This window comes from Besnoitia besnoiti, chromosome III, assembly GCF_002563875.1.
Source record: "Besnoitia besnoiti strain Bb-Ger1 chromosome III, whole genome shotgun sequence".
NCBI classification, from domain to species: domain Eukaryota; phylum Apicomplexa; class Conoidasida; order Eucoccidiorida; family Sarcocystidae; genus Besnoitia; species Besnoitia besnoiti.
The window spans coordinates 4,287,814-4,314,886 of record NC_042358.1 but is presented as its reverse complement, the minus strand read 5'-3'; the positions used below and the strand labels follow the sequence as shown (position 1 = coordinate 4,314,886).

Genomic DNA, 27,073 nt, shown 5'->3' with positions numbered 1-27,073 from the left:
TATATGCAACTACAAATATATATTTAAATACATATGTATATATATATATATGGCAGTGTGTGCACACGGGATGAAGACACTTGCCTGTCGTGTATCGATGCGAGCGCGACAGCGAGTGAGCATCCATTCACTGACATGCCTCCAGCCGTTTCACAGAACGCAGACAGCACACATGCGTGCCTATACGCCTGTAAATATGTCATTCTCTATTTTACATATATATATATATATATATATATATATGAAGGCGCATAAATCCTGTCGCCACAGGGGTTTGGCGCGGTGTCGCGTCGCCTACGAGCACTTGAGTTGCTTGAAGGTGCCGTAGACGTCGAGGAGCTGCGTCTCGGGAGGGAGTTGTAGCGGCTGCTTCTCGTCGAGAAGGCCCCACAGATCGAGGCGCACGTCGACGACTTCTACGTCTTCCTCTGCGCTCGCCTCCGCCTTTGCATCGCGCGCCAAAGGCTGCGGCGTGCCCCGCAGCCAACTCTGCGCGCTGGTCTCGTCCGCGCGCCCAAGCGACGGCAGGCGACAAAACACGCGCGCGGTGTCTCTCTCTCGCGCGTCTTCCGCCCCGTTGCGCGCCACAGCCGCAGCCGCGTCCGCTCTATCCTCAAACCCGCCGCTTCGCACGCCCTTCCTCGCCGCCCCCTCTGAATCGCGCGCCGGCGCGTCGCCGCCGCGCGCGGGGTTCACGGCGGACGCGGAGCTGTCTCCTTCTCTCTGCGCCTCGGCGCCCGGCGACAGGCACTCCGCTGGCGGGCCGCCCAGAGGCGAAGTGGAGGAGGCCGCGCGAGGCGGGGAGGAGGCGGCCTCCGAGTCTGAGCCCGGGGACGACGCCGTGGAGAGCGGAAGGAGCTCTACGCTCGTTTGGGCGGAGATGTCGCGCGGCGAGCCTCTCGGCGCGCGGAGAAGCGCGGAAAGCGACGCGAGCCACGGCACCGCCGCGCGCTTCGCTTTTCCGCCCTCGGCCTGCGGAGGCTCGCCAGCACTCTCCCTCTCCCGCGCTCCGCCTTTGAGGAGGCGAAGCGGCAGGCCTCTCGCCTCCTCGCTGCCTCTCTGCGCCCACCGGCTCCCTGTGCCGCGCGCCTCCTCCTCCTCTTCGTTTTCTTCGTCTTCGCGCTGCGCCGCGTCGTCCGCGTCTGTGGTTCGCAGCAGCGGCAGGTAGCGCTCCTGTTCGTCGCGGTGTCTGTACACCAGGTAGACCGTGCCGCGTCTCCGCTCGCCCGAGAAGCGGAAGGAGACGAAGGTATGCGCGTGGATGAAGCGGTGCTGCAGGCTCAGGAGCTCGTGCAGCGCCTGCCGCAGCCGATGCGAGCTGAGAAAGCCGACGACCAGGCGCGTCTCGGAGTCAGAAATGACTGGAAAGCCCTCAAACGGGTATCTGCACCCACAGAAGAGAGCGCGCAGCTCGCCGCGCACCCGTCTCATCGGGGTGAAGAAAGAGAAAAAAACCCGCCACATGCGAGCCTCTTTCCCCGGCGCCCGAGCGCTATTTGCACGAGGGCAGCGGATCCTCCAACAGACCCAAAACGACATCAACTGTGCGCTGGGGAATAAACATGTCGCACGGCCGCAAAAACAGATAGAAGAAGAGATACAGAGCTGTGTATGTGAATGTACATGACGTGATACGCGCCCAAGTGTTCGTGTCTTGACTGCAGACGAGGCTGTATGGCTCGCAGTGCATGCCATCTCTCAAAATCGAAAAAAAAAACGTACTTGGAAACGAGATGAAGGAGCTCGCCGAGTGTGCGGCGCTCGGAGACCGCGACACACACGACGTTGCGCTCCATCACTTCCTCTGCGCGTAGATTCGAAAACGAGACCTGAAAGAAAAAGAAAACGCGCTTGTCAAGAGACTCCAACACTCCATGAGAAGAAGCGCAGGCTGTCCCGCGAGAGAGGCAAGAAGAAACGAAAGGAAACGGAGAAAGAAGAAGAGTCACCGAGCATGAAACCGGTAAGGCAAGTACGCGCCCCATTCACGCGGGGATTAGGGAAAGCGACTCCAAGCCTCTGAGGCTAGGTGTCGAAGAAGGAAAACCATAGGAAGCGAAACCTTGTCCTACCCCCCCATGGATGCAGAGAGCAAGAGAGAGGAAGAAACGCGCAAACATTCTGCCGCGCGGCGCGAGGAAAGCGGCTCCAGTCTCCACGTCAAATTACAGGCGGCCTCGCTGCGCCCCGAGTGAGATTCCGGCGCCGCAGGTATCGGCGCGTGCTGTAGGACGATGATTGAGTTTCGCGGGGTGTTTGGCTTACCTCCTGCGTGTGAAACATGTAGGGGTATCCTTTGCAGACGATGAGGCCGTCGTAGAGCGAGTAGCCACAGATGGCGCTGCTGACGCCTTTGGCGACGCCGAGGGCGAGGAGGAAGGGGAGGCCGAAGGCGGAGGAGTTTGGCGAGCCGAGTGCCTGCGACGATATCTCCATCATGAGGATTACCAGCGACAGGTTCATCCGCGTGATGCCGCAGAGGAAGGAGACAGCGCCGACTAGCGCGTACCGACTCGGCGAGGGGCCGACAGGCATCCAGTTGTACGCCAGATTCAGTCGCAGAATCAACAAACCCATCAGACGCCCGTACACCGAGCCGATCTGCAGAAATCCAGCGACAGACGGACAGACACACTTACGACAAAGGCGTACAGAGCCACATCCATGCACCTGTTTTAGGCGTATGCCCGTTCAGTGTATGTATGTGTATATGCGGAAAATATATATATATATATATATATATATATATATATATGCAAATATATATGCGTGCATATACGCTTGTATGTAGACGGATGTGCGTGTGTCTGCATACAGGGAAGACCTCAAGGAGGCGGGTGCGGAGAGGCGACGCGTGCGGCGGAGACAAGGCGTAGAACCAAACTCTTTAACTCCCAAGGCGCAACGAATAGCCGCCCGCAAGGATCCACAGGAAAACCGATTAGAGACGCGTGCGGCGGTTCAGCGTTACGCCAAGAAGGATACTAGATACCACCTATATTGGTACAAAGACGCTACCATATTCTCCTTTCAAAGCATGCAATGAGACCTATGCGCGTGTGCATTCGTTGGACTGCGGCGCGCTGCCTTCCCCCCCTCTCTCTCCCTCCCTCTTCTCTCTCTCTCCTTCTGAGTCATGTGTCTCCTTCAGTCGCGCACCGCGCCACACGGCGCAACACTGGAGGAAAAAAGTCACTGCTCCCCCCGCCACGCTCTAAAGAGCTTCTGATGAAAATGCGGTTTCGGCTGGCCGCTTCTGCACACCGCCTGGCTGCCGATGCCTGTCTCGCTCGCTGCAGGGCCCTCCCAGCGAGCCTTTCTGTTGATTTTTGCCTTCTGGATTTCATTTTTTTGAGCCTACAATGAGCGCAGGGACGAAGATCCCGGCGGGCAGTGCGAGGCCGAAGGCGGCGACGGCCAGCGAGAACTTGACAAAGAGAAGAAGAAAGAGCTTTCCCAGCGTCTCGGAATCGATGCGGTACGCGGACGCCGGCGCCGCGAAATCTCCTGCAGAGGCGAGCGCAGAAGGGTTCGCGGCGGTTGCGCCGCCGAGGAAGGGCGGAGAAGCGGCGGAGGGGAGCGCGGCGGCGGAGTCGAGCGAAGAGAGAGGCGCATGCGCGGACGGCGCGACACACATGCCGAAGCGATCGGTGGAAGGGTGCGCAGACGAAGACGTCGTGCACCGAGAAAAGAGGTTTTCTGAAAAGAGAAAGGAAGCGACATTTCGCTGTGTTGTCTTTTGCTGCGCACACCATGAAATGGAGTGAGAACGAAAGGCATCAAACGCTTATCGAATGTGACGAGAGCCCTATATGCTTGGATACTCGGAAGCAGGTATATATAGGTAGATACAAAGATACAGATAGGTGGTCAGATAGATCAACATATATACAGATATAACCTGGACATAGGCATATCCACGCCTTTACGCACACATATTTGCCAGTAATTGTATAGAGACGCGAATACATGTATACATACACAGGCGTATTCGTATGCAGACAAATGAATACGCCCAGGTAGGTATGTAAAAGGAAAGTATATGTAATAGTATGAGGAAAGCTGCCTCCCCTGGCAGGAGAGGCGTGGAGCAACGCCAGAACCGAAGGCAAGCCTCAGCGAAGAGACCCAGCCGGCGGCCGCAAGCGCCCTCACCGTACTCCACGAACTCGACGCGGCTGCGAGGAGGCGAAATGGAGGACAGAGCGCGAGCGACGCCCCGCGCTTTTGAGCCGCGTCTTTGTTTCCTTTCTCACCGAGCAAGTCGTTGGAAGAGGCGCCTGCCATGGGAATCATGAAGTTGACCAACGCCGTCACGGCCGCGACGAGGACGCAGTCCGCGACAGGCCCTAGGGCCTGGAACATGGCTGTCAAGTCGTCGGCGACCGCCCTCAGGCTGCTGCGGGCCCTTGGCGTCGTGGCGCCCGCCTCCGCGGAGGCTCTCTCCCTCTCGGCCTCGGCCGTCTCTTCGCTCGCGCGCCCGCCGCCGCGTCTCTGTGCGCCGTCGCCCTCGCCCCCCGCGCCTGCGCCTCCTGGGCCTTCGGGTCGCGGGGGCTTTCTGCGGCGGCACTGGCTGGCTTTGAGGGCGAGGGAGATGAAGGCGGGGCCGAGGACGCCGCCAATCATTCCGAGGAGCGCAAAGGGCAGCAGCTCGATGGCCTCGAAGGTGTGGAAGAGGTCGACGCTGTCTTTGAGCCAGAGGCTGCTGTTGCCGTTCTTAGCGAACGGCGAGAAGAAGGCGAACCCGGCCGCGTAGAAGGTGCTGCGTGTGTCCTTCGGACTCAGCTGCGCGTTCAGGATCTCGAGCAGAATCGACGCCGAGACGCAGGCGCAGCAGCAGAGCCACAGCGCGGAGCCGGGCAAGTCGGAGGCCCCCATTTCCTCAAACGCAAACAAGACGCCGGCGATCGGACTGCCGAATGCGCAGCTCATCCCCGCCGCGCTCGCCGCCGCCAGCAGCGGCTTCTGCACATTCTCCTCGCGAGACTTGGACGACGCACGCGCCCGCCCCGCCGCCGAAAAGAACGCCGCGCAAGACGCCCCCCCGGAAACCGCCGTCGAAGCAGACGCAGACATGCCGCCCGCGCCGAGGAGAAGCGGCCGAGTCGGAGGCGGCGAAGAGGCGGCCGCTCCCCGCGGCGCGGGCGGCATGTCTGCGTCTGCGTCTCCGTCGGCTGCGTCTGCGCGAGGAGGCAGCGCGAGCGAGGCTTCAGCCTTCTTTGCGCGCGAAGAGCAGGAAGAGGAGGCAGCGGCGGAGGACGGCGAGAAGATCTTGAGAAGCAGCTGCGCCCAGCAGCAGGCCACGTGAACCATCGGTCCCTCCTTGCCCAGCACCAGGCCGCTTCCGACCGCCAGCGAGAGCCCCAGAATCTTCACGGCAAGGACCGACGCCTCCAGCACGTGCGGCAGGCTGCGGAAACCGTTCAGCAGCACCTTGACCTCCGCGATGCCTGCAGCCAGACGGAACGGACCCACACGACGCAGTCAAATGCAGCGCGGGGGCGGGCGGGGGGGAGGGGGGGGGGGAAACACGAGAGTTCCGACGCGAGAGGCGCGGCGGCCGCGGCTCGAAGGCCGATACATCCATGAAGCTGAGAAAGCTGAAACCCCAATCGAAAGACAGTCGAAAGTGCAGACCGCAGGCGGCACGGCACGCGCTCTCTTCGGCGAGATCCGGCTCGGTCTTTTCTTGCGAGAACGAAAGCGTGTTTCACAAAAAAGGAATGTGTGCCGAGAAATTTGCGTCTAAAATGTGTGTCTTCTTGCGAGGAGCCTGCGAGTCGACCGCGACAGTTCTCCGCTCGCGTACGCCAGGGCTTCGTCCTGCGCCCTTCTCCCCCCGCGGAAGGGCGGCAGGGAACGAGCGAGACGGCGAGTGCGCGTGCCGCGTCTCCTGTTTTCTGCGGCTGCCAAGCCCGAGCTCTCAACGCTCCTGCGTTGAGCGGCTGACGCTTTCTTCGCTGCTTCCTCGCTTACCTGAGCCCGCGGCTTTCGGCGCAAGCGCACAGACGAGCCAGGCTGCGGCAGCCACAGCCGCGACGGTCACGAACGCGAAGAAGAAAAAGTCAACGAAAAAGCGCGCAGCGGCTTCCACCCGGTGTCCCGCGACCCTCAAGGCTGTCTCGAGCGCTGAGCCGAACGAGGCGGCAGGCACCAGCGGCGACGACGCGCGAGGCGAAGACGAGAGAGTCGCCGGCTGGTGCGCGGGGGGGGAAGAAGGCGACCCCGAGGCGAGGCGGCGCGGGTAAGTCAGGGGAGCCGCAGGAGGCGCAGGCGCGCCGGCCGGCGGCGAATTGAGCGACGCTGAGGGAGGCTGCGCGGTTGAAGACGACAGGAAAGGAGGTGCAGAGGAAAGTGCAGAAGATGGAGGCGCCGAAGGAGAGGGGGGGTCCGTCTGCGGCTGGCTTCGAAAAGAGGAGCTCGCTCGATCGCCTGAAGTCGAGGCAGCGGCGAGAGGTTCTAGTGTGACGACTCCTGAGCCTGCAGAGCTCGGCGCCGATGAATTGGCAAGCGCGCCTTCTCGCGCTGCCCCCTGGAGCGGCTGAAGCAGCCCTTCGCTGCGCTCCTCCTGCGGCTCGAGAGAAGAAGCTTCTTCGCCTCCCTGAGAAGACGCCTCTGCCTCCTGCGGAGCGACAGACGCCGATGAAGGAACAGCTGACGAGACCGCAGACGCCGACATGACAGATGGAGCGGAAGGAGACGACGGGGACGAAGGCGGAGGCAGCGCCTGGCTAGAAGATTCGCGAGGAGACGGCGAACCGCCCGACGCATCCGAGACGCCGGCGGAAGGGAGAGACAGGATGCCTGGGCTCGCCGCCGGCGCAGACGCCTCATGAGACGAGGCCGAAGGTGCGCCCGACGCCGAAGATGCCGACGGTGAAGAGGTGACGGACGGAGGAGGAACAGGAGGAGGAGAAGGAGACGGAGAAGAAGGAGAAGACGCAGGGAACGGAGGGACAGAGGAAGTGACGGCTCCGTTCCCTGGTGCAGTCGCAGACGAAGCGGGAGCAGAGGCCGAAGGGAGGAGCGGAGAAGACGGGGGCGAAAGGGGGGAGGGTGAGGCAGAGGGAAGGAGCCCGATGAACGGCCCGCGGACTCGGTCGCCTTCGCCGTCGCCCGGCGAAAGCAGGCCGCCAGGTGACTCCGCCGCGCGGTCTCCCCCGAAGTCTCCGCTGGGGACGCTAATCGATGGAGACGCCACGGAAGGCGCAGCAGACGCAGGCGGCGCAGGAGGCGCAGGCGATGCAGGCGGCGCAGGAGGCGCAGGCAATGCAGGCGGAGCAGGAGGCGAAGGCGATGCAGGCGGCGCAGGCGGTGCAGGCGGCGCAGGCGGCGCAGGCGGTGCAGGCGGTGCAGGCGGTGGAGGCGGTGGAGGCGGTGGAGGCGGTGGAGGCGGTGCAGGCGGCGCAGGCGGTGCAGGCGGTGCAGGCGGCGCAGGCGAAGCGGTAGACAACGCGGCAGGGCCTGGAGAAAGAAGAGGCGGCGTAAGAGACGACGGTGGAAGGGCAAGGGAGAGCGGAACTCGCTCGGGCGGGGAGAGGGGCGCGGCAGGGCCGAAAACCACCGCGGCCCAGGATTGCCACGCTGGAGCCGAGAGAGGCCGCGGCGAACCCGCGGGCGAAGACGAGACGTTCGAAGGGACAGCCGCGGAGACAGGCGACCGCTCGGGTGCGTGTGCAGCGCCGTCTGAGGTATTCTGCCGCTCTAGCTGTGCGACCTGCGGAGCGGAGGCGGCGTCTGGCGGGGAGGACGCCGCCGCGTCGGGCGCCGCGGGGACGGAAGCCAGAGGCGGGCCTCTGATGTCCGCGAGCGCCTCCAGGCGCACGGGGGGAGACGGCTGGAGGGCGAGCGGCCTCGGAGGCAAACACGCATTGCCAGCGAAATCCACGTTGAACTCTGAGCCGCAGCAGAGTCTGGGAACACACAGAAGCACCACACACGCGGAGAAATCAGCTCACGCACCACCGCGAAACTCCCCCAGAAAACCAGCAACTATCTTGCTTCGACATGGAACCCACTGCGTTCTTGCAGCACGTCCAGCACAAATCATTCTCTTTTTAAGGAACTCGTGACACGCTCAGGCAGCTCAGGGTGGTCGCGGAACCCACTAGAGCACCGCCCCACGCAGAAAGCAACGCAGACAACGCGACTGGCGTGAAACTCAGCACAGAGAATAAGGGGCTACCGCACAGGCAGGCGCCGACGGAGAGTCGCGAGATGCGTCCGCGCAAGTCAACTCGCGAGTTAAGGCTCAGTGACTCGACACGCCTCTGGGCTCTCCGTGTATGTGCTGTTCTCCTCGCTCTCCCACGACTTTGTCTTCTTGAGTTTATATCTGCTCACTCGCCTACATGGCACGCAGCCGGAAATAAGATCTCCTCCCTCGCAAGAGTGCCACGGCCGCACGTAGCTGTTCCGCTCTGCTGGGCGTTTTCTGTTGCTGCTCACCTTCTGTCGAGCCAGAAGAAGTTTCGGCAGGAGCCATAGCGGAGATCGCCCACGAAGTTCGACGTGTGGTGAATGTAGAAGGCGGAGTAGCCGGTCAGGAGCCCGACGAGCGCGGCGAGGATCCAGACTTCGAGGACTTCGAAGGCTTGCCGTGTTTTTCCGTGCTCGCAAAGAAACCGCTTGAGCGGGTCGACGAGGAGACGAAGCAGCGCGAAGAGCCGGCGAAAAAGTAGAACGACAAGGCGCAGGAACACCGCAAGAACGAGAAGCACCGGCACCACGCACCAGGTGTACGTACACTGCAGCACACGCCGCAGCGCCCGGAAGGCCTTTCGGCACATCACACAGCACGGTGAACACGGCGCAGAGAAGAGAGACGCTCCCAAGCGCGAGGCAGTGGGACGCACAGACGTGGGAGAAGAGCCGGGAGAAGCTGAATACCGATGCGCGTGTGCCCGCGAAGCAGACGACGCCGGGCGACGGTCTGATGACGAGAAGAAAGGGAGGAGAGACGAGAAGGGAGCAGTGCGCGAGGCCGCGATAGAGGGAGCGGCGGACTCTCTCCTCGACGCATGGAGCAGCAGTCTTTCGAACGGCGCAGCTCCGGTGCCCCCTGCGTCGGGCGCGTGTCCGCTGCGCGAGAGAACGGACAAAGGAATATCGTGACTCCGCTCGGGGTCCTCGCGTCCCGACGACAGGGAGGACGGCGTCGAGAGGGGAGTGAACAAGGTGAACGGACGCAGAGAGTTGTCGCTCTCCCCGTCGCCGCCTGCGAACGAGAAGATCGACGGAGGAAAAAGAGATACGCGGGGTGAAGCGCCAGAGGCCGAGGGCGCTTCCACGCGAAGGCCTTCTGGCTCACGCAGCGGCTGAGCTGAGGAAGGCAAGCTAGCAAAGATCGGCGACAACGGCTCTGCGGACGCCGATGAAGCGAACGAAAGAGGAAACGGCGCTGCAGACGAAGAGGCGGAAGCAGCTGACGAAGACGCAGAGGCAGACGGAAGAGAAGACGAAGGAGACGGGGAATAGTGCGAAGTAAAGGAGGGAAATCGCGGAGGAGGGCGCGGCGCCGCGTGCTCCTCCTCACTGTCTTCCGAAAATGCGGTCGGGGGATACGGAATTTGATATCGCGTGGAGCTGTCTACGGCTCCTCGAAGCCGACTCAGGTCTGAAGAAGACGGCAAGCCACCTTCCTCCTCTCGCTTCTTGAAGCGTAGGCAGCGCACGCTGCTTCCCCTCTGCCGGCCTTCAGCCGGAGAACCCAGAGCCGGGTGTACGTACACCTCGCCTTCCTCCGCGTCCTCGCTCCCAGCGAGGAGCGAGGGAGTCCTGTCTCGTGGCTTTTTGCGGCCTAAAAATGACATCTTGCAGAGAGCAGACAGAGGAGCGAAAAAGTAGCTGCCGGGAGAGGCGCAAGAGAAGAGAAGCGACCGCGTAGTTTTCGGTCTCAGGCCGCCTCGCTCATGTCGCCTTCGTGGAGAGTGAGCAGCTAGAAAAAGGCGAAAATAGGGGAAAATCGAACGTAGAAACCCGTTACGACGGAAGCCGACTCAAGGCACTGGGAAATTTTACGCGGAGACAAGAGAAGAAAGGGAGACACGAAAGCGGAAGTCCCAGAGGACCCCGAAGGAGCACTGGCGAGAGAAGGCGGGAAGCCTCTTCTCGGAGCAACTCTGAGCCGCAAGGGGAGTGAGAGGAACGAACAGAAAGAGAGGAAAAGAGAAATCGAGAAAAACAGCTTCTTCTCGCACCTCGTGGCGAGCCCCCTCTTAGCATGTGGACCCAGGGATCAACCCTTGCAAGGTCGGTCAGGGTCTTGTGCGAGAGCCGATTCTGAAGGATGCGGACAAAAAAGACGTAATTTACCAAAGCTCGTTGATGCCGTCATTCAAAAGAAGCACGGTATCCTCTTCTCAGCTCCTCTGGTGACATGAATCGTGTCTTGAGGGCCTCTTTTGAAGCTGCATGAGGCAGACAGGGAAGCCGTGCAAGGCAGGAAGGGAGATAGACGAATCGACGACGACGGCACAGGCGAACTTCTCCTCACTGCCTCCTTGAGATCCATGAGGACTTTATCATTTACTAGCTGTTTTGTGTTTTTATGATACTCAGAGTGTCAACGCGAACCGGCGTTAGCGCGGGCGGCGTCGCGCCACGGGTCGGCCCTCGTTTTGCCATGTCTGCGTAGCGGAGCGGGGACAACTTTTCTCTCTCCGTTCTTTTCGCACATGCAGAGAGGCCTCGCGGCGAAGAAGGCTTCCGGAGGAAGAAAACAAAGGATTTTCTTCTCTAAGGCGTAGGGAATAGGTCGAACGACCCATGGAAAGCCAGTCAAGGCACTTGTGTGCCCGGGGAGAGAAACGTCCGCTGCGTGTTCCTTCCGGCCGTTTCGCCGTCTCACCCTTCGGCTTCCTCCTGCTCTGCGCTGTGATTACGTCCAGGATTTTCTCGTCTCCAGCCCTCCCTGTTTTTCCGTGGACTTTCACGTTTGCTTCGTCCCTCTGATCGTCTGTTTCCTGTTGAAGCGCGCCCATTTCGCGTCTCGCGCGTCTGTGCGGCCGGCTTCGAAGAGAGATCGTCGGCGACTTGCATCTCAAGTTTCGCCGTTCACGAGTCCCTTCCGCTCGCCTGAATCCCTGTATAGGTCAAGTCGCGAGAGGAACCGCGACGCTCTCCGCGGAAGGGTTCCGCATCACCTGATTTGTTGAGCTTTTTTCTTGCTGAGTCAGGAGTGGAGATGAAAGTGGCGATGGCGGCCGCGAAAGCTCTTCAAGAAGGCGCAGCCCCCTTCTCACAGAGTTGAGAAAAGCTGGCGCTTTCTGCTCGTCTTCTTCCTCGTGCTGAGCGTCTTCTCCTCCTCCCTTCACCCCGCCTTCTCTGCACGCATCTCATCGCTACGCACCTCGCCCACCTCGTGCTGGGAGCTTCCAGTCACTCGAAGCGTGCGCGTCGTCGACTGGGACCGCGCCGAAAGCCATCCTGCTCGCGACCGCCTTTCTACCGCCACAAAGAAACCCTTGCATCTGTGTGTGTAGAAAAAACGTATATATAAACCTAATATATATATGCAAATTATATATATTCATATTTAATCGATGCTGGTGTGTGTGTAGGGGCCTCGCTGCAGGCGTGTTTTGTTTTCGCGAGTCGTTTTTCGGTATCTTCGGCCGAAGCAGACTTTCTTCACCAAGATGGGCACGCCTGCGCCCTTCAAGATCTTCAAGGCAACGCCGCCGCCGGCCCCGCTGGGGCGGAAGCCGATTGGCTACCGAGGTGAGTCAGCGAGCCAACGAGCCCGCCGCCTCGCGCGACTCGGCCTTCTCACTGAGACGCCGACCGGCAGCCAGTTCGCCTCGCTCTCTCGCCTTTCGCGTCAGCTCTTGCCTCTCGACATCCTTGGGCAGTGGATGAGAAGCCTCGCGACTGGTTCAGGTTTGAAAGCTTTAGAATCTTCTCGCAGAGGCACCGCCTGAAACTCGTGGAGCCGCAAAGAATGAGAAGACTGACGTGGCGCGAGTCGCATTCCTCCCCGCGCGACCCAGAACAAGAGGCGCCTGGGAGACACTCTCGGAGGGCTGCGCGACTCTCTCGAGAGGGTTTTCTTTCTAGGGGAAAGTTTCGGTTCACTTCGCCGAATTTGAATCCGTCTGTCGGGCGGCCGCGTCTGTCTTCCTTGTCGCAGGCAACCATTGGCACAAGAAGGTTCTTTACGACCCAGTCTATCCGACAACCAAGGTGAGGGGTGGCTCCCTTCCTCTTCTCTTCTCTTTCTTCTATTCTCGTTGTGCCATCTTGTCCTGTCCCTGCGGTTCTCTGTCTGCGCGTCGGTGTCCTCTCTCCCTGTATCCGTCTTTCGTTCTGTCTGTTTCTCTTTCTCGCGTTCTCTCTCTGTCTCTCGTCCTCTCTCGTTCCCTCTTTCTGCCTTTCTCTTTCTCTCAGTCCCTTCTGTCACGTGTTCGTGCTTCACACTCTGCGTCACGCCGCTTTCCCGCGACCTCCTCCTCGCCGGCGCTCTCCCTTTTTTCTGCGGTTCTGAGCCACTGGGGTGCTTGCTTTGACCTTGCTGTTCTGTGCGCAGATCCCTGCGGCCCTGGTTCCGCGCTACCCGATCGACTGGCGCAACGGAGGGCGCGCGTTGCTGATCGCGGCGCTGTCGAAGCTGGAGGGCACTTCGTCGCTCCAGCGGCGGATTTTCCTGAGCGAGAATAGCCGGGAGAGCCAGACGCCTCAGGCGCCGCTGACGGCTTTTCAGAATGCAGGCGGGTCGGCCGCGGGCGGCGCCCCCTACCTCGTCTCTTCGCTGGGGCGGAAGCGGAGCGTCGCCGGGCGTGTCGTGGTGAGCCTCATGGGCCGCCACCGGCAAATCCTCGACTACCAATCCCGCGGCGGTTTCTGCTCGCCGAGATGCTTCGCGGAGTGTACGAAGGAACTCAAGCGCTGCCTCTGCGCCTGGCGCTGCAGCGGCTTCCACGAACACGTCGTGCAGATGGACGGCATGCTCGGCGACTACAAGGGCGAGGTGAAGACCGACAAGCCCCTCTTCTCCGTCCTCAGGCGACAAGCCAGAAAAAACAGGTGCAGACGCGACCTCCTCCCCGCCGCCGGGACGCCTCAGCGGGGAGGGAGCGCGCAGTCGCAGGAGCCGCCGCGGCTCGCTGGGATGTTGCACAGAGCGAGAGAGAGAGAAATACAAAGAGAGAGAGATGCCGTGCAGAGAGGCAGAGAGATAGATGTGTCTGGCTAGAGCGTGTTCTCGGGGCCACAGCGAGTCGTGTGGGACAGGGGAGAGCCGGGCAGTAGGAGCCTCAAGTGACACATCAACCCAGCCTGCGAACGCAGATTCACGGACTCGTGTGTTGGCCTTATCGCGTCAGAGCCGATGCCGGTTCTTTTTCTTCCGCTCTCGCGACTTGGCGCTCTGGCTCTTTGTCGCTGAGCTGCTGCGCTGACGCGGGTTTCCCAATGCGTTGTCGTCTGTCGCGCCTCGTCCGTTTGTTCGTTTCCGCCACCTCGCTGTGTCTGTTGCGCGGCGGATTCGCCTCGGGGGCCTGCTGCGTGTGCGGGGGCTGCTTCGCCTGTCGGCGCGAGGGCCTTCACGCGCACAGGTGGCTGTCTGTCGCGTGTCTTCAGCGAGCCGGCGGAGGGCGCGGTGTTTAACGCGGCGTCGGGCGCGTTCGAGTCCGCACGCCCCAAGCAGCACCCGGCCTTCGAGGCCTTCGACCGCCACGGGCCCGAAGGCCCTTCGCACAGGCCCGCGCCGCGCCTCGACCCGCCGCTGCCCTTCTACTCGGCGAGCCACGTGCCCAACGTTCCCCGGCCGCCGCCGCCGCAGCCGTACACTGGGCCGCTGGACGTCCGCGACGATGAACTCGAGCGGGAGTGCGACGACGAGGACAGCGACAGCGAGGAGAAGATCCGCGGACTCGCTCGCGGGGCAGCGGGGGCGAGGCGATAGTGGACGGACGCGCAGGATGAGCAGCTGGCCTTTTCTCGGCGTCTGGCTGGCTCCAACTCTGCTCAACCGAGTGACTGTGTGAACGCGTGCATCGTTGCCGCGTCGTCTTCTGTCTCTGTGTGCCGAATCTCTCTGTCGCACCTGAGTCTTGGCTTCTTTGCCCTCTGCGGTCTTCTCTCCCTGGTGTGCGCGGGTCGCTGTCGCGCCCTCTGCCGCCTTGTATCCAGTAAACCCTAAACCCTTATCATCGTGGATTTCGGCTGTGCCGCTCCCGTCTGCTTTCTCGCTCTAACCCCTACTTTTAGTTACAGAAACGCATATAGATACATACGTATTTATTGCTTGACAGCAGAACTGGACGTCTATTGCAAATACTGGTGCCGCTGACACGTATTCGCACATCTGAGCAAAAAATCTTTCTGCATTGCCCCGAGAGGGTGACAGCCGTGGCTGCGCAGAAGCCTCTCCCAGAGGTTCAGCGAGAAGAGACGCCTGCATGAAAACGCACGCACTCTAGACGCTGCGACGTGTGCGTGGTGATTGGGCGTGCGTCTCGCAAACACATCGAAAAATAATACAAAGGTCGCGGACCCCGGCGCCCTCTGTCTAGCTGTCCCTCTGGTCGGGGCTCGCTGACCGGTACGCCCTGCGCCTTGGGCCTTTTTTTTTGCAAAGGATGTGAAGAAACCCACCCCTCGGGCTGCGTGAGACTGCGCGGCAAGTTGTCTGCAAGCAGAGAGGAGTCCAACTCGCTCCCAACGTTGCTCAGGCTGACTAACTGCCTCTGCGTCGTGCGAACACACGTCTAGAACGCGCCTGCGCGCGTCGCCCGAGCTTCTGAGGCGGACGCGTCAGGGAGTGTGTGAAATGGTTTTCTGCCCTCCGCCGTCGCAATGATGCACGGAGGACGCGAGCGGTGCGCTCTCGGATGCCACACAGCTGTCTTCTCTCCACGACGCGTTTCTGCGCCGCCCAGGCTGGGCGGTCGCCGAGTCCGCGCACGAAGGGTTGTGCGCGTGTATAGAGAACTGGCGCGAGGAGGCCAACAGCAGAGACAGAACAAGAGTCGTCTATGCACCCACACCGACTCTGCAGGTCTACCGCAGCTTGGCGCACGCGCAACGAGACGAGCAAGGGGCGGAGACGGCTACATACACACACACCAGCAGCAGGGAAAACTGGGAAATCTCCCTCGAGTCCCTGCGAAAGGAGAGATGCACCAAGACGTAAGAGCAGCTGAAGGAGTCTCGAGGAGAAGCGCTGCCCTCGCGACACCACCGACAAACCCGGGCGCAAAACAAAACGAAAGAATTGTCTTTCATTTACACCCGCCAGTCACCCTCTGGACATGCTGCCACTTGAAGAAAAGCGAGACGGCGGGAGGCGTCGCCCAACCGACGCCTGTTGCCGAACTCTGTGGAACCCTAGCGAGAAATAGAGAGAAGATGCTGGCAGAAGCGCAGGCGACGCTTCCGCATCCAGCGTTACGTGGCGTTTCCACTGTGGAGACCGGAAAACTCGAACAAAAGGAAACGCGGGAGGAAAATGCCTGGCGCGAGTCTAAAGGGTATGCGACGGCCGGCGGCGCCTGCGAATGCCTTCGTCCACAGAATGTTCAGACTCAGCCGAGGACCTACAAAGGACACGAGAACGCAGCAGCGAAGAACAGAGCTCATCACCAAATGCGAGCCAAACGACGGAAGCGTGAGGCCCTGCTCTAATCGACCTGGAAACCTGTGCGGGGGAACAGGACACACAGACCTGCCCCCTAGGCTTATCACTCTTCGCTAATGCAGAGACGCCTGCGTAGCAGAGAGAACTGCCACAAAACGGAGCAGTGCATCGAGATAACTATGAGCTGTTGTTCTCTCGGCCTCCCCATCATCATCGACAAGTATGCAATTATATATATATATATATATATATATATATATATATATGTATATGTTTAAGCATATACATATGTATATGTGTCTACGCAGGCACAGAATGCATGCTGCCGGCCGTGCGCTCGCTTGACTACAGTATGTAACTATGTATCTACGCACAGGGCACAAGACACCATCTCGTCCTTCTCGTCCTACGCAGTCATACAGATATACATATATACATGGATATGCCATCGATACCCGGGCGACCTGCTTTGCAGGCATATATACTTATATATATATATATATATATGCTAGCTTCGCTGGCTTGCGTCTTCCAGCTGATTCTTGCGCAAATAAATAGACATACAGATATCTGATTGCATGGCTGCGCATGCGGACGCATAGTATGATGTACATTTGCTGTGGGGGGCTTCGCTGCGTACCCGCCTGATTCGTCGTTGCCGTTGACTTCCTCGGGCACCGCAGAGACCTCTCCCACTCGCAGAGCGTTGACGTCGAATCCGAAGTCGCTCCCTTTTCGCGAGACAAAAAGGCCGCTCGTGTCACGCGCGTCCTCCGCCGCAGACCGCTGCCTTCCGCCAGCCTCCGCCGCTTTTCCGCCTTTGGCGCCGGAGGAAGCCGGCGCGGCAGAAGAGGCGGCAGAGGAGGCCCGAAGCTTGAGCATGGAGAGGCGCCGCGAAATGGCGCTGATGTTCACGCTGTGTCGAGACTGCTGCGGCTGCGGCGGAGCAGAGGAAGCCGCAGACGACAGCGCGGAGGAGGAGGAAGAGGCATGCGAAGACGGCCACGCAGGACTCGGCACAGCTTCCCCCGCCGCCCGGCGCCGGTGCGCCGCCAAAGACGGGCCCAGCTCGGTGCCCACGGTCTGCTCTAGCTCGGAAGCTTGGCTGCAGCAAAACACGACACACGCGGCACACCACGGCAGATATACGGCACGCCCCCACTCCCAATCCCCCCCTCCCCCTTCCTATGGGCCAGAAACGGCCACAAATCCCACCGACCGGCACTGGCAGCTACCCGGCAAGGGGGACACCCCGCCTCTTCGCCACGCGGTGACGCCTCACGCCTTCGCTGCAGCCAATCCGTGCAGAGGGAATCGCGTCGAGTGACTGTCGGGGAAGGCGAACCCCGAACGCGCGGTGGAAGCAGAGAAAGCAGCTAGGGTGGAATCTAGGTGTGTGCGATCCGCGCGAGACGGCATGGCTGTCCGCCGACAGATCGGCCGCCGTGCGAGACCCCGATGCGGTCGGGAGAGACTCAAGGCGTAAAAAAACGATTCCCTGTGTGCGGAGAGCCTACATGCGTGAAAGACTGGGAGGCGGGCTAGGGGACGGCTCCGCGGGCGACTGGAAACCTGCGAGGGAAGGGAAGCTCTGGACTTGGCGCATGCCCGACGCGCCGCCAAACCTATTCTGGAGGACGCCAGGTGGAACACCTGCAGCGGAGAGCGTCGGGACCGAGCTCGGCGGACTCTCTTCATAGCCGCCGCCCAAGAGACAGAGGTCTTTCCCCACAGAGGACGAAGAGGCTACCGAGTCGTTCTCGCCGGCGACACTGGCGGCAGGCGAGAGATTCGAGACGCCTTTGTTCTGTGCAAAGAAGTCCGGGCAGCTGCCGCCAGCGCTCCCGAGCAAAGAAAGCGTGCGCCCTGCGGACTTCTGGAAGAAACTGCGACGCAGAGAGAGCCCAGAGGACGCGCTCTTGCCGGCTGCCCCTGACTGTCCCGAGCCGGACTGGGCAGGGGTACTGCCTTCCGCGCTCCGGTGCGAAGACGGCGGACTCGGCGTCCCCGACAACCCGCCCAGAGAAAGCGACGGGCCCGCACGCGACGGACTGGCCACGACCAGCAGTGGAACCGAAAAAGTGCTCGGTGGACGAGGCGATGACGTTTTCTCCTTCTCGTCTTCCGCCTCGTCGTCTTCGTCTTCCAGCTCGCCCCAGAAACCTCCCTCGCGCGTCACGCCGTGGCGCGTCGTTTCGTGTCCCTCGCGCTTCTTCTTCAAAAGTGACGCAGCTTTCGAGTGGAAGAAGTGCGGGACAGACGTTGAGGTGCGAAGGCTGCCCAGAGACTTCTGAGGACGCAGAGGACGGCCGCTTCCTGACTCCCCCGGCGCAACTGCCGGAGGGGATCCTGCGCCGTCGCCGTGGAAGAGGCCAGAGCCTGCCGAGTCGTGCTGGTGAATCGACCCTGCGCTGCTGTTGCGATGGCTGTCAACCGGCCCTACGGAGAGAAAAGCCTCCGCGCAAAATGGACGCGGGCCGACACCTGTCGCTGCCGGGGCGAAAAGAGGCGTAATCGAAGGTCCACAGGCTGGATAGCCCGGCGCCGCGTGCCCCGTCGAAGGATGGCGCACGTCTTCCGGTGTCTGCACAACGGCCCATCCCTGGGGGACGGGGCGCCGTGTTCTGTCTTCCCATGGGTTGGACGGGGCAGGGGGTCTGGGCGTCCTGCCCTGCATGGTGGAGAGGAGGCGCTCTGAAGACTCGCCCCGGCTGCTGGTTGGTTCCCGAGGATAGTTCCACGAGACCAGCGTGGATCCCCGAAGTAGAAAGCGCGCTAGAAAGCGCGCATAACAGCTAGGCCAGAGCGCTGCTTTGGTGTCGCCAAACTTGAAACGCTTGGCGGAAGACACGACCGTCGAAAGGGTAGAGACCGGAGGTGATCACCGCACAAACGGTGGCTCTCAGAACCAGCAGAAAGAGACCTTGAAGCTTATCCAAAGCACGTAGCCTCGAAAACTTTGAAGGGCGCGGCAAAGTGAAGTAGTGAACACTGGCCACGCAGTTGTGCTCCGCCTGCTCTGACAGAACGCAGGACCATTTTTCCCTGTGTCCCGCAAACGAGACGAGACCGCAAGATGAGACAGTAGACGTCCTGCTAGTGGATGCGAAGACGGACGCCCGGGGGCCTTCGAGCCGTGTATGGTCCTCCACGACAATCAAGCAAGCCAACGCATTCCGAGCGTTCTAGGGGGTACCATTTCGGCAGACAAAGGATCGACAGCTACACCAAGGTCGAAACTACCAGCTGTGAGAACCTGGCAATCACCGCAGGCGCGAAAAAATCTGTGTCGACGTGAAATCTCTCTAAACGGGCAGTACTTGGCAGAGAGATTGTCCACGTAGTCGGAGATCCTCGAGACACCATCGCTTTCTTGGAACTGCTAGGTCCCTGGTCTGCGGCGCGTGCATGCCTGAGTCCGGGCTGCTCCAAGAAGGCACCGCCAGGGACCGCATATTGCATGCGGCACCCCCGGACGTCCTTCGTGTGCCTGCGTAGTAGGATGCAGTCTAAACGATGCATATCTTTCGATGAATCCCACTATGGTTATCCTGCGCCTATTTACCGCACAGTGCCAATTTTGTTCTGCGGAACTGAGATGTTTACAGCCTATATGAATGCGGTATGCGGTGAAGTTATATACGGATGTGTGTGATGGAGGTCTATCGAGGAGCTAGCTTCGATGGGTCTGCGAGCGTCCCTTCCGTTCGTGCGAAGAGCGTTCCTCAAGACTGGGTAGCAGCTTGCTATTCGACGGACTGGAACTCGGTTTGTGTCCCATTGATATTTGTGACTGAAAAAGCCTGGCGAGGTCGCGGCACGACGCTGTACACTGGCTCTTTGCGTAGGTGAATGCTGACGACTCGGCGTTCTTATATGATCTGCAGATATGTTTGTCTAGCCGCACTCTACATGAAAATGCTCCACAGCTGGTCGTAAGAACTGTATTCCCCGAGTGTGCCGGAGCTGACCACCATAATGCTAGTGAAATAGCTCGATTCTGCACACGGCCGCAATGGGCAATCTTTAGGGCACCATTACCCATGCGTACTAGCGCTATTATCCCCCGAGAAGAAGTGCAAAAGAACACTGAGATGTCCTTGCCAAAAAAACGCAACCGACAGCTCCAACAACACTGCTGAATTGTTTCTTTCGATGATGAGTCTTACTAGTGTTCCTTTTGAATAGAATAGCCTATCCTGAGGACGGAAGCCACTCTGTGTGGCAAGAGAGTTCCTTCGTGACACGGGAGGCACCCTGATCGGCACTATCAGTTGTGGGTCGTTTTACGCCGCATTCGATACACTGGAATGCGGGATAGTGTCAAACTGCGAGCACGGCATCCGGTGTCCGTACCTTGCTTCAGCGCACTGCACCTACGGAGCATAAAACACAGGGTGCCAAAGCGGGGTGTGCTCGTGCGTTGCTGGTTCACGTCTCAAAAAGAGCAAAAACTACGTATCGCCACCCGGTTGATTCGGAATGGTACAGAGCCATCAATTCTCTTTGGTCGTCTGAGGGTGTCGAATGTTGGACGTGTACATACTTCCGTTGCGCCAAACAGTGGATGACAGCAACAGTAGAGCTAAGGATACCTCACGAACGACGCAGTCTTCGCAACGGAGAACAGAAAGGAGTTCCTACCTCACACTCCTACATCTGTGTTGGTTTTCTTAAGCCTCTAAGCAAGCGTGCACCCGCGTGGCGGAAGGGCCATTGCTGCGCTTCTCGACGCGGACCGCCGCCATCAAAGTAAATATGAATACTTCGACAAAATGGTGGAACCGACTAGCTGTTTGGCCGTTCTGACAATAACACGGTACAAAGCGCAGCTTCTTGAAATCATTGATGAAGCCGCCAGACTCCGGGAGTCCGAGAAGCGGAAAAAAGCGGAATGCGTAGAACTGCGCCGGCAAATCAGCCTGCTAAAATCTAACCTGAATGCTAGGGAGCTCGAGTTGGCGACCGTTGACCGCCCCACTGAGTGTGACAACACGGCCGAAAGCGCGCACGTCATTGCAAGAGAAAACGAGGAACTGAAGGTAATCTACAAAGAAATTTCGGTCGCTGTCACGAGGTAACTGGCGCATGTGATGGCCGCAGGCGCTCCGCGATAATCTTAAAAACCTTCTTGAGGCAACCCAGACCAGACTGAAAGAATGTGAAATGGAAAATTATTCTGTGAAGCAAGAATTGGAGGCACGCAAGAGCTTGACAGCCAAACGGGACAACGGTCTAGACTCCTCCAACAAACTTTTCGAGAAATTCATCCTAGTGCACGGCCAAGCTACAAAACAATTTGAGGAACTTGAGCGCGCGCTGCTCGGTATGCCGCCCCTAGTGTCATGCAGCTATTACGCCCAAAATCGACGCTCATTCCAGAGATGCACAATGAGAGAAATGACGTGCTGAACAAGCAAATTGAGATGCAAAATGAATTAACAGCACTAAAGGCAGCGATCACAGACCGCGAGGCAGAAGAGCGGAAATGCCAGGAACGCATTGAGTCCCTGAAAGAAAAACTTGTCGCGGTAAGATACTTGACGAAAACCTTTCTTGACGCACATGAAACAAACCGTTTAGTCGTCTGCCAGTGCGGAAGACCTCAGAGAGCAGCTACTTGTTGAGAAAGAACGACGAAAGGAACTGAACGACGATCTGAATCGAGCGTGCCAGCGGATTGCCGATCTCTCCGTAAGATTCCTCGCGTTCAGAAGTTAGGACGAAAAACTCTTGAAATGCTGGCGCGGAAAGGCATCCCGAGAGCAACTGGCTGAGGCTCTACGTGCTGCGTACCTAAAAAGGTAACTACTGGCATATATTAACTTCGTTTGGCTCGTTAACCCCGTCTCTGCAGCGATGCAGGTGCAACACTCTTGGTACGTCAGCCACAGACTACAAGGGAGCGTTGATCTACCTTTTTTTCTTCGCAGGGCCACTCCCCAGCGGCTTCAGTACTAGAGACACTGCGGCTGACAAAACTGCACTATTCCAGCCTCCGTGGGCATCATCCCGAGACAGACAGGCCTACCGTAGACGGCCTGCATGAGGCGTCACCACGAATCGCTCGAAAGCGGAACCGCAGTCCGTCTGTTACTCCCAGCAGTGCGTTTAAGTTGGCTAATATCAGAGAATGTATCTCGGAGCATGACGCTCACGTCACCGTGGGACCGCAGAAAGTGGGAGCCGCGACCCACACGCAGTATTTGAATCGCACGGCAGAGATATTGCCCGCTGTTCATACGAACACAGGGCTGGATAGTTGTCACCCCTCTCAGAAAGACATGGACCGCTCTCTATTCGCGACGCAGAGTATGACAGAAACACACGGATCAAACGAGCCTGCGGACGCGGACCGGAGCGTACCCGCAGCTCGGGAGGGCCCTCACTGCGTTGAGTCCGGTTGCACGCTCCTTAGAAGCCATTCACACAACGCCGAGGCAGCTGAACAAATATCAGGACCACATCCCGATATAGGCACCGAAGATGACAAACAAAGCAAACACGCAGGCACACCAAATGGCTTCCCTGCAAAACCAGCTGAACCGGGGAAAACGATATCGAGCACACTGCGAGAAGGTGATAGCACTATCGATCACAGGGACACAGGGGGGGGAGCTGAACATTCAACAGACGACGGTTTCCAGCCGCGTTCTACCCCGCCCGACCCCGTTGTCAACACAGGATTCCCCACCATGCCGCTTTCCCAGGCCCCACTGCCAAAAATCCTTGACAAAAGAGCGAACAGCCAGGATCCTGATCCTTCAGCAGCAAGTTTTTCGATCTTCCCGTCTACCCTTTCGAGTGCACCATATCCTTCCGAAAGTGCGAACCCCAATAAACCGATCACTCGGTTGACAACATACGTGCAAGACAATGCAGTCTTGCCCGCCTCCAACGACTGCACCGGAGCGACGTCGCCGGCTGCGGTAAGACTTCACAACAAAAAGGGCCTGCAACAGCTGACAACCGCCTTCTTTTACACAGGAACTGCCGTCGGGTCCCGACGATAGACTTCGAACGACACATCTCAGCACTTGTTCGCCAAAAACTGTGCTTGCAGTTCCAAACGAGATAGGCTTTCTGAAAAACCCGAACGAATCCGGGGGCACCCATGTTGTGATGTTGGACTGCGATGCCCTGCTGAGTGCGATCTGCCTCTAAGTCTTTAATATGCACACCTCCCAGTGCCGCGTACCCAAAACGCTTTAAATGAAACCGCCCGCAAAAACTTGTGTTGTCTACACAAAATACAGGAAAGTGGAAGACCCGAGAGCCCATTCATGCTCGCATGCGCCCGGACTGAACGGTAGTCGCGCGTCACCATGAACGAGAGCCCGTTTACAGCAGCACACTGTGCCGGGCAGCAGAAAGCGACCTTTTCCAAGCAACCCATAAAAGGCGCAGCTTGCAAGGGCAGACTCTCTCCACCCAACGAAAAAATCCTGCGTCTCCACGAGAAGACGAACCCACGCCAAATGAAAGAAACCAAGATGTTCTGAAATTCAGTAGTAGTAGGTACATCAGATCGACTTGTTCCCAGACAACTAGACTGTTTTGCCATGGATCGAATCGCGAGCCAAGCTCGACGCCACTGTTTACGCAACGTCAGCAATGAGAGCTGCACCCTTGCCTGAGCCGTCATCGGCGATGCAGTACGTGATGTTATTTGCCAATTCTCCCGCGAGCAGAGTTGTATAGTAGTCCACACATTCACGGTACCACCGGTTCTTGACGTACAACGCGCCGTCGATACCAACAGTGGCTCCGCTCTCCAGTCGCTGCACGACACAAGCGAAAAAATACAAGCACATTTGACGGTGAGGTTTTGTGATTCGACGCATACTGACAACTACAACCGAGAGACTGCCACTGAAGGCCTCTTCGGGATGCGCCGACCTACCCCTGATCTGGAGCACAGAGTAACTGCGAGCGTCGCAGCGAAGGCAGCTGAGCGATCGAAAACAAGCCGGCAGATCTCCCACATGCACTTGATGTCCTCGATATCCATAGTTGCGTCCCAGCACTCCTGCATCGCCTTGATGCTGGCAGCCTTGTCCTCGCTAAGGTCGTCGCGGATCAGCGACGCCACTTCACCGTGGATCGAGTGCCTGACACTGAAACCATACAGAGGACACAGCACACGGCCAATAGACAGAAGCTGCACAACACCTTCACCCATGCGTGTGCATAGTGGCGCCGAAACCTAGCCGCGACACCCGAGCTTACCTCGATTTCGCGGGTGCACGGTCCCCGAAGACTTTGACCGCGGCAACACGCACAATCTCGCCAATGTAGTAACCGGAGATCAGCTTCTCGAATTGCTGCTTGCCTCTGTTGTGTGTTTTGTCATCGACCTGAACACAATGCGAAAACAAGGCTCAACAGTCGCTGGAGGCGGAGCACCCAGTGACGTATTCTACCATCAGACGACAGGTCTTCTCCTAGGTTGAGTGATGCACAAAGCTCGGCGCGCCTACCTCGACGTCGATTTCGTTGCGAGGAAGCTCCTTGTTGAAGTTTCCTGCCTCCATGTTGACGATCGTGCCCGTGTAGCCGTAGTCGCCGGCCTCGGGCTCCACGTAGCAGGCATTGAAGCCAGTACCAACGATCATGCCAACACAGCACTCCGGAGCGCCTGGCTCTCTCTGGTATGCGCACGACACCAGTGTGCCAACCTGCGAATACGTGCAACAAACAGGAGCGTCACTATGTGCACGTCCTTGCACCTGAAAAGTACGTCTCTTCACCCTGCCTGTCGTTCGTAAGCCCCCCCAGCCCTGAAGTGTCGAGATCAACTGGGCCTCCTCTCCATTTCCTCACTTGAGCACTTACGGTGTCGTTGACAACGGCCTTGCAAACAGCGGGAACGTTCGCGCGCTCGAGCGCCTCCGCGAGCAACACAGCAACGTCCTTGCCTTCAACACGGTCCGGGTTCTCGCGACCCGTCTCGAATCCCTTCGTCCACTCAATGAGGAAGCTGGAGTTAAGCGCCTGAACCGCAAGGCAGCACGGAAACATTCCGCTCCAGTACACCACGGCTCCACACAAGCTCGCCGCGCACCTCGCCGACAGCCGCCTGAACCTCTGAATGTCACCTACTCGCCATCACATCCGCCGCGTTGTGCACGCAGGTCTACCTGACATGTCTGGACTTACGGCTTGTGCGCAAGGGAAGGAGAACGTGAACCCAACAGAGAGAAGCTTCTTCTCGTCTTCCGCCTTCTTCAGGTCACCGGAGCGCTCCATCAGCCCGCGGACGCATTTGGCGAACTGGTCAAACAACTCTTTGCCTCCGGCCTGCTTGTCCATGAAGCCCTTGGCGCACCGATGTTCGGCGCTTCGCAAGCTGCACAGACACGCGCGCGCCACGCGGAACTTGATACTGATTGAAATGTCTGCGGTGCAAGTGGCACACTGCGGCAGTACACAAACTGGAACCCCAGGTATTTTTCTGATTCTCTACTCACCAGACTTTGTCCTGCTCGACAGTCATTTTACCACCGCCGATCAGACAGCATCTGACGGCACGGCAAGTTGAGCCACCAAAATCGATCGCGTACGCCTCGCCAACTTCGGCTCCGGTGGGCAGATGCGAAACGCAACTGTCAAGCATCTTCATCGAGCACTCCTCCGGCACCCACTTGATGCCGTGCTTCTTGTGCATCGCTAGGCCCTGAGAATTCGCACCCGAAACCGTCAGTGAGCACACAAAAAAGTATATGCGAAGCCTCGCAAAGCACGCCTGTTATTCAGTGTTTTGACTTGTGAAGACTGAACTTCGGCTCCACCCGCATCACATCGGCCCCTGCTGGTCACTCAGAGCGACGTCTAGACAGTTTGACACCATGTCGAAGCCTCTGAAGGGAACTGAAAGACTGCGGCAGCCACTACAAGGCCATTAAAGGTGAAGGCAGACACTCCGAGTTGCAAAGGCGGTCCCCTGTTTTAGGGGTCGTGGTGTGGGAGTCCCCACATCCCCGCAGCTGACAGATCGATGGTCCGGGCTTCGGTACTGCTTGTGTCGCCTGACTAACCCGTTGGATCTCAGCGAGAAAACTCTGCTGCAGCTGCTGCAGAACCTCCTTCGTCGGAGTCATCATCTTTCTGACGGCCTGGGACCCCACAAACACACGGATTCAAGGGGCAACCATCGTGCCTGCCGGTGCTGGAGAAGCATAGTGCGATCACCACCGGGCGACACCTACTACTCTGAGCGCCTCGCGACGAACTCTCGTCGTGTTCCGGAGATATGTCGCAGCCCCCGCCGCTGCCCACTGGCTTCCAGTGAGGACGTTCTACAAAGGCGCCCTAGGAAGCGAAACGGGCCGGCGGGCGGACCTCCTCACAGCATCCCCTTTCTGCAGTTTGCGGAGGTAAATCACGACAGCACACTCGGGGGGGGGGGGGGGGGGGCTCTAGACGCTCCCCTGAAGCAGTGAATGCAGTCTCTGCGTACCTCGAGAGCCGCCTGCTGCTTAGCTTCATCGCCGGGTTGACGGGGCTGCATTCTGTCTGGGAGGACTAGGCAAGACGTGACGAAGGACGCACGATTCTGCTGCAGGCAGCGAAAATCGACAGACATACTCCACAGGACATGAGGAATCGGATCCTTGCACACCGCTACATACCCGTACGGCTGTATCACGGTCTGAAAGCGGGCGCCGGCACCGAATGGCGTTCGACAAAGGTGGAAAACCAACTTCACCCGCCCAAAAACTGTTGAGAAGCAAGAGCAAATACGGGATGCGACGCGTATGCCGACGGCGCGTCCGGACCTGCCGACGCCAGGCACGGCAGATTGCGCGGACCGGGTGGCGGCGCCTGACCAAAAGGAGGGTTTTGGCGAATTTACTGCATGGATTTTCACTTCAAAGTGCGCATGAGTAGAACTGTGGACACACAAGAGGAAGATACATAATCGGAGCGGCGAAGGCGCGCCGACGCACAGAGAACCCGACCTGCGAAAACCGCGCGCACCTGTACAGTTTGGTTGGAGGATAATAGGGGAGCTCCCTAAAGAGATCAGTTGAGAGATACGCCGCAAGGTAGCAGGAGGGTATAGTAGTCGCCGGCAATGAACCGTGCAAAAATTGGATATGAAGTTCCACGAGTTGTTTCCGGATTCCTACGGAAGTGATAGAACGGCGTTCGGCAGCTGCGTCGTCCTCTCTGTCGCAGCTCTTTACAGGCAGGGTGCGAACCCGTCCTCCTGGCGCGGCAAGACGCTCTCGAAAGCACTCGCCCTGCCCGCGCGCGTCCAAGAGGGGAGCACCCGCCGCCGCTCCCCCAAGCCAGATCAGCTTTCCCGTTGTTAAACCGCGCATGTGCAAGCGTGTGCCGCTGGCATTCCGCCCCTCCGCGAGGGCGAGCATAGCCTTGCGAAAGGATCTTGCGTCGACTCGGGCAGCGGAAGCGTGAACTCTTCCGCAAGGAGAAGGCATTTTCAACCCAAATGCATGCACACAGCGCTCGCGTCTCCGTGCAACCGGCCGG

At 59.2% G+C, this 27,073-nt stretch overlaps 5 protein-coding genes across 5 annotated transcripts; 2 read left to right on the top strand and 3 right to left on the bottom strand.

Moving 5' to 3' along the window:
• Positions 1-294: 294 nt before the first annotated feature.
• On the bottom strand, positions 295-9,812 carry BESB_048770 (chloride transporter, chloride channel (ClC) family protein; the record flags this gene model as incomplete). Its single annotated transcript, XM_029363328.1, has 7 exons — positions 295-1,384; positions 1,723-1,829; positions 2,266-2,601; positions 3,362-3,699; positions 4,257-5,450; positions 5,977-7,913; positions 8,449-9,812. The coding sequence occupies 7 exons, from the start codon at positions 9,810-9,812 to the stop codon at positions 295-297; spliced, it is 6,366 nt and encodes a 2,121-aa protein (XP_029220694.1).
• Positions 9,813-11,639: 1,827 nt separating this feature from the next.
• On the top strand, positions 11,640-13,903 carry BESB_048760 (uncharacterized protein; the record flags this gene model as incomplete). The annotated part of the gene is made up of 4 exons (XM_029363327.1): positions 11,640-11,721; positions 12,131-12,183; positions 12,527-13,023; positions 13,579-13,903. 4 exons carry the CDS (start codon positions 11,640-11,642, stop codon positions 13,901-13,903), a joined length of 957 nt encoding a protein of 318 aa, XP_029220693.1.
• Positions 13,904-15,463: 1,560 nt separating this feature from the next.
• On the bottom strand, positions 15,464-18,254 carry BESB_048750 (uncharacterized protein; the record flags this gene model as incomplete). The annotated part of the gene is made up of 3 exons (XM_029363326.1): positions 15,464-15,536; positions 16,218-16,682; positions 17,095-18,254. The coding sequence occupies 3 exons, from the start codon at positions 18,252-18,254 to the stop codon at positions 15,464-15,466; spliced, it is 1,698 nt and encodes a 565-aa protein (XP_029220692.1).
• A 2,098-nt stretch (positions 18,255-20,352) lies between these two features.
• On the top strand, positions 20,353-21,385 carry BESB_048740 (uncharacterized protein; the record flags this gene model as incomplete). Its single annotated transcript, XM_029363325.1, has 5 exons — positions 20,353-20,619; positions 20,681-20,903; positions 20,960-21,108; positions 21,161-21,271; positions 21,332-21,385. The coding sequence occupies 5 exons, from the start codon at positions 20,353-20,355 to the stop codon at positions 21,383-21,385; spliced, it is 804 nt and encodes a 267-aa protein (XP_029220691.1).
• A 1,790-nt stretch (positions 21,386-23,175) lies between these two features.
• On the bottom strand, positions 23,176-26,087 carry BESB_048730 (hexokinase; the record flags this gene model as incomplete). Its single annotated transcript, XM_029363324.1, has 9 exons — positions 23,176-23,358; positions 23,481-23,694; positions 23,807-23,934; positions 24,058-24,255; positions 24,413-24,571; positions 24,737-24,926; positions 25,048-25,253; positions 25,615-25,692; positions 26,037-26,087. 9 exons carry the CDS (start codon positions 26,085-26,087, stop codon positions 23,176-23,178), a joined length of 1,407 nt encoding a protein of 468 aa, XP_029220690.1.
• Between the last annotated feature and the right edge of the window lie 986 nt (positions 26,088-27,073).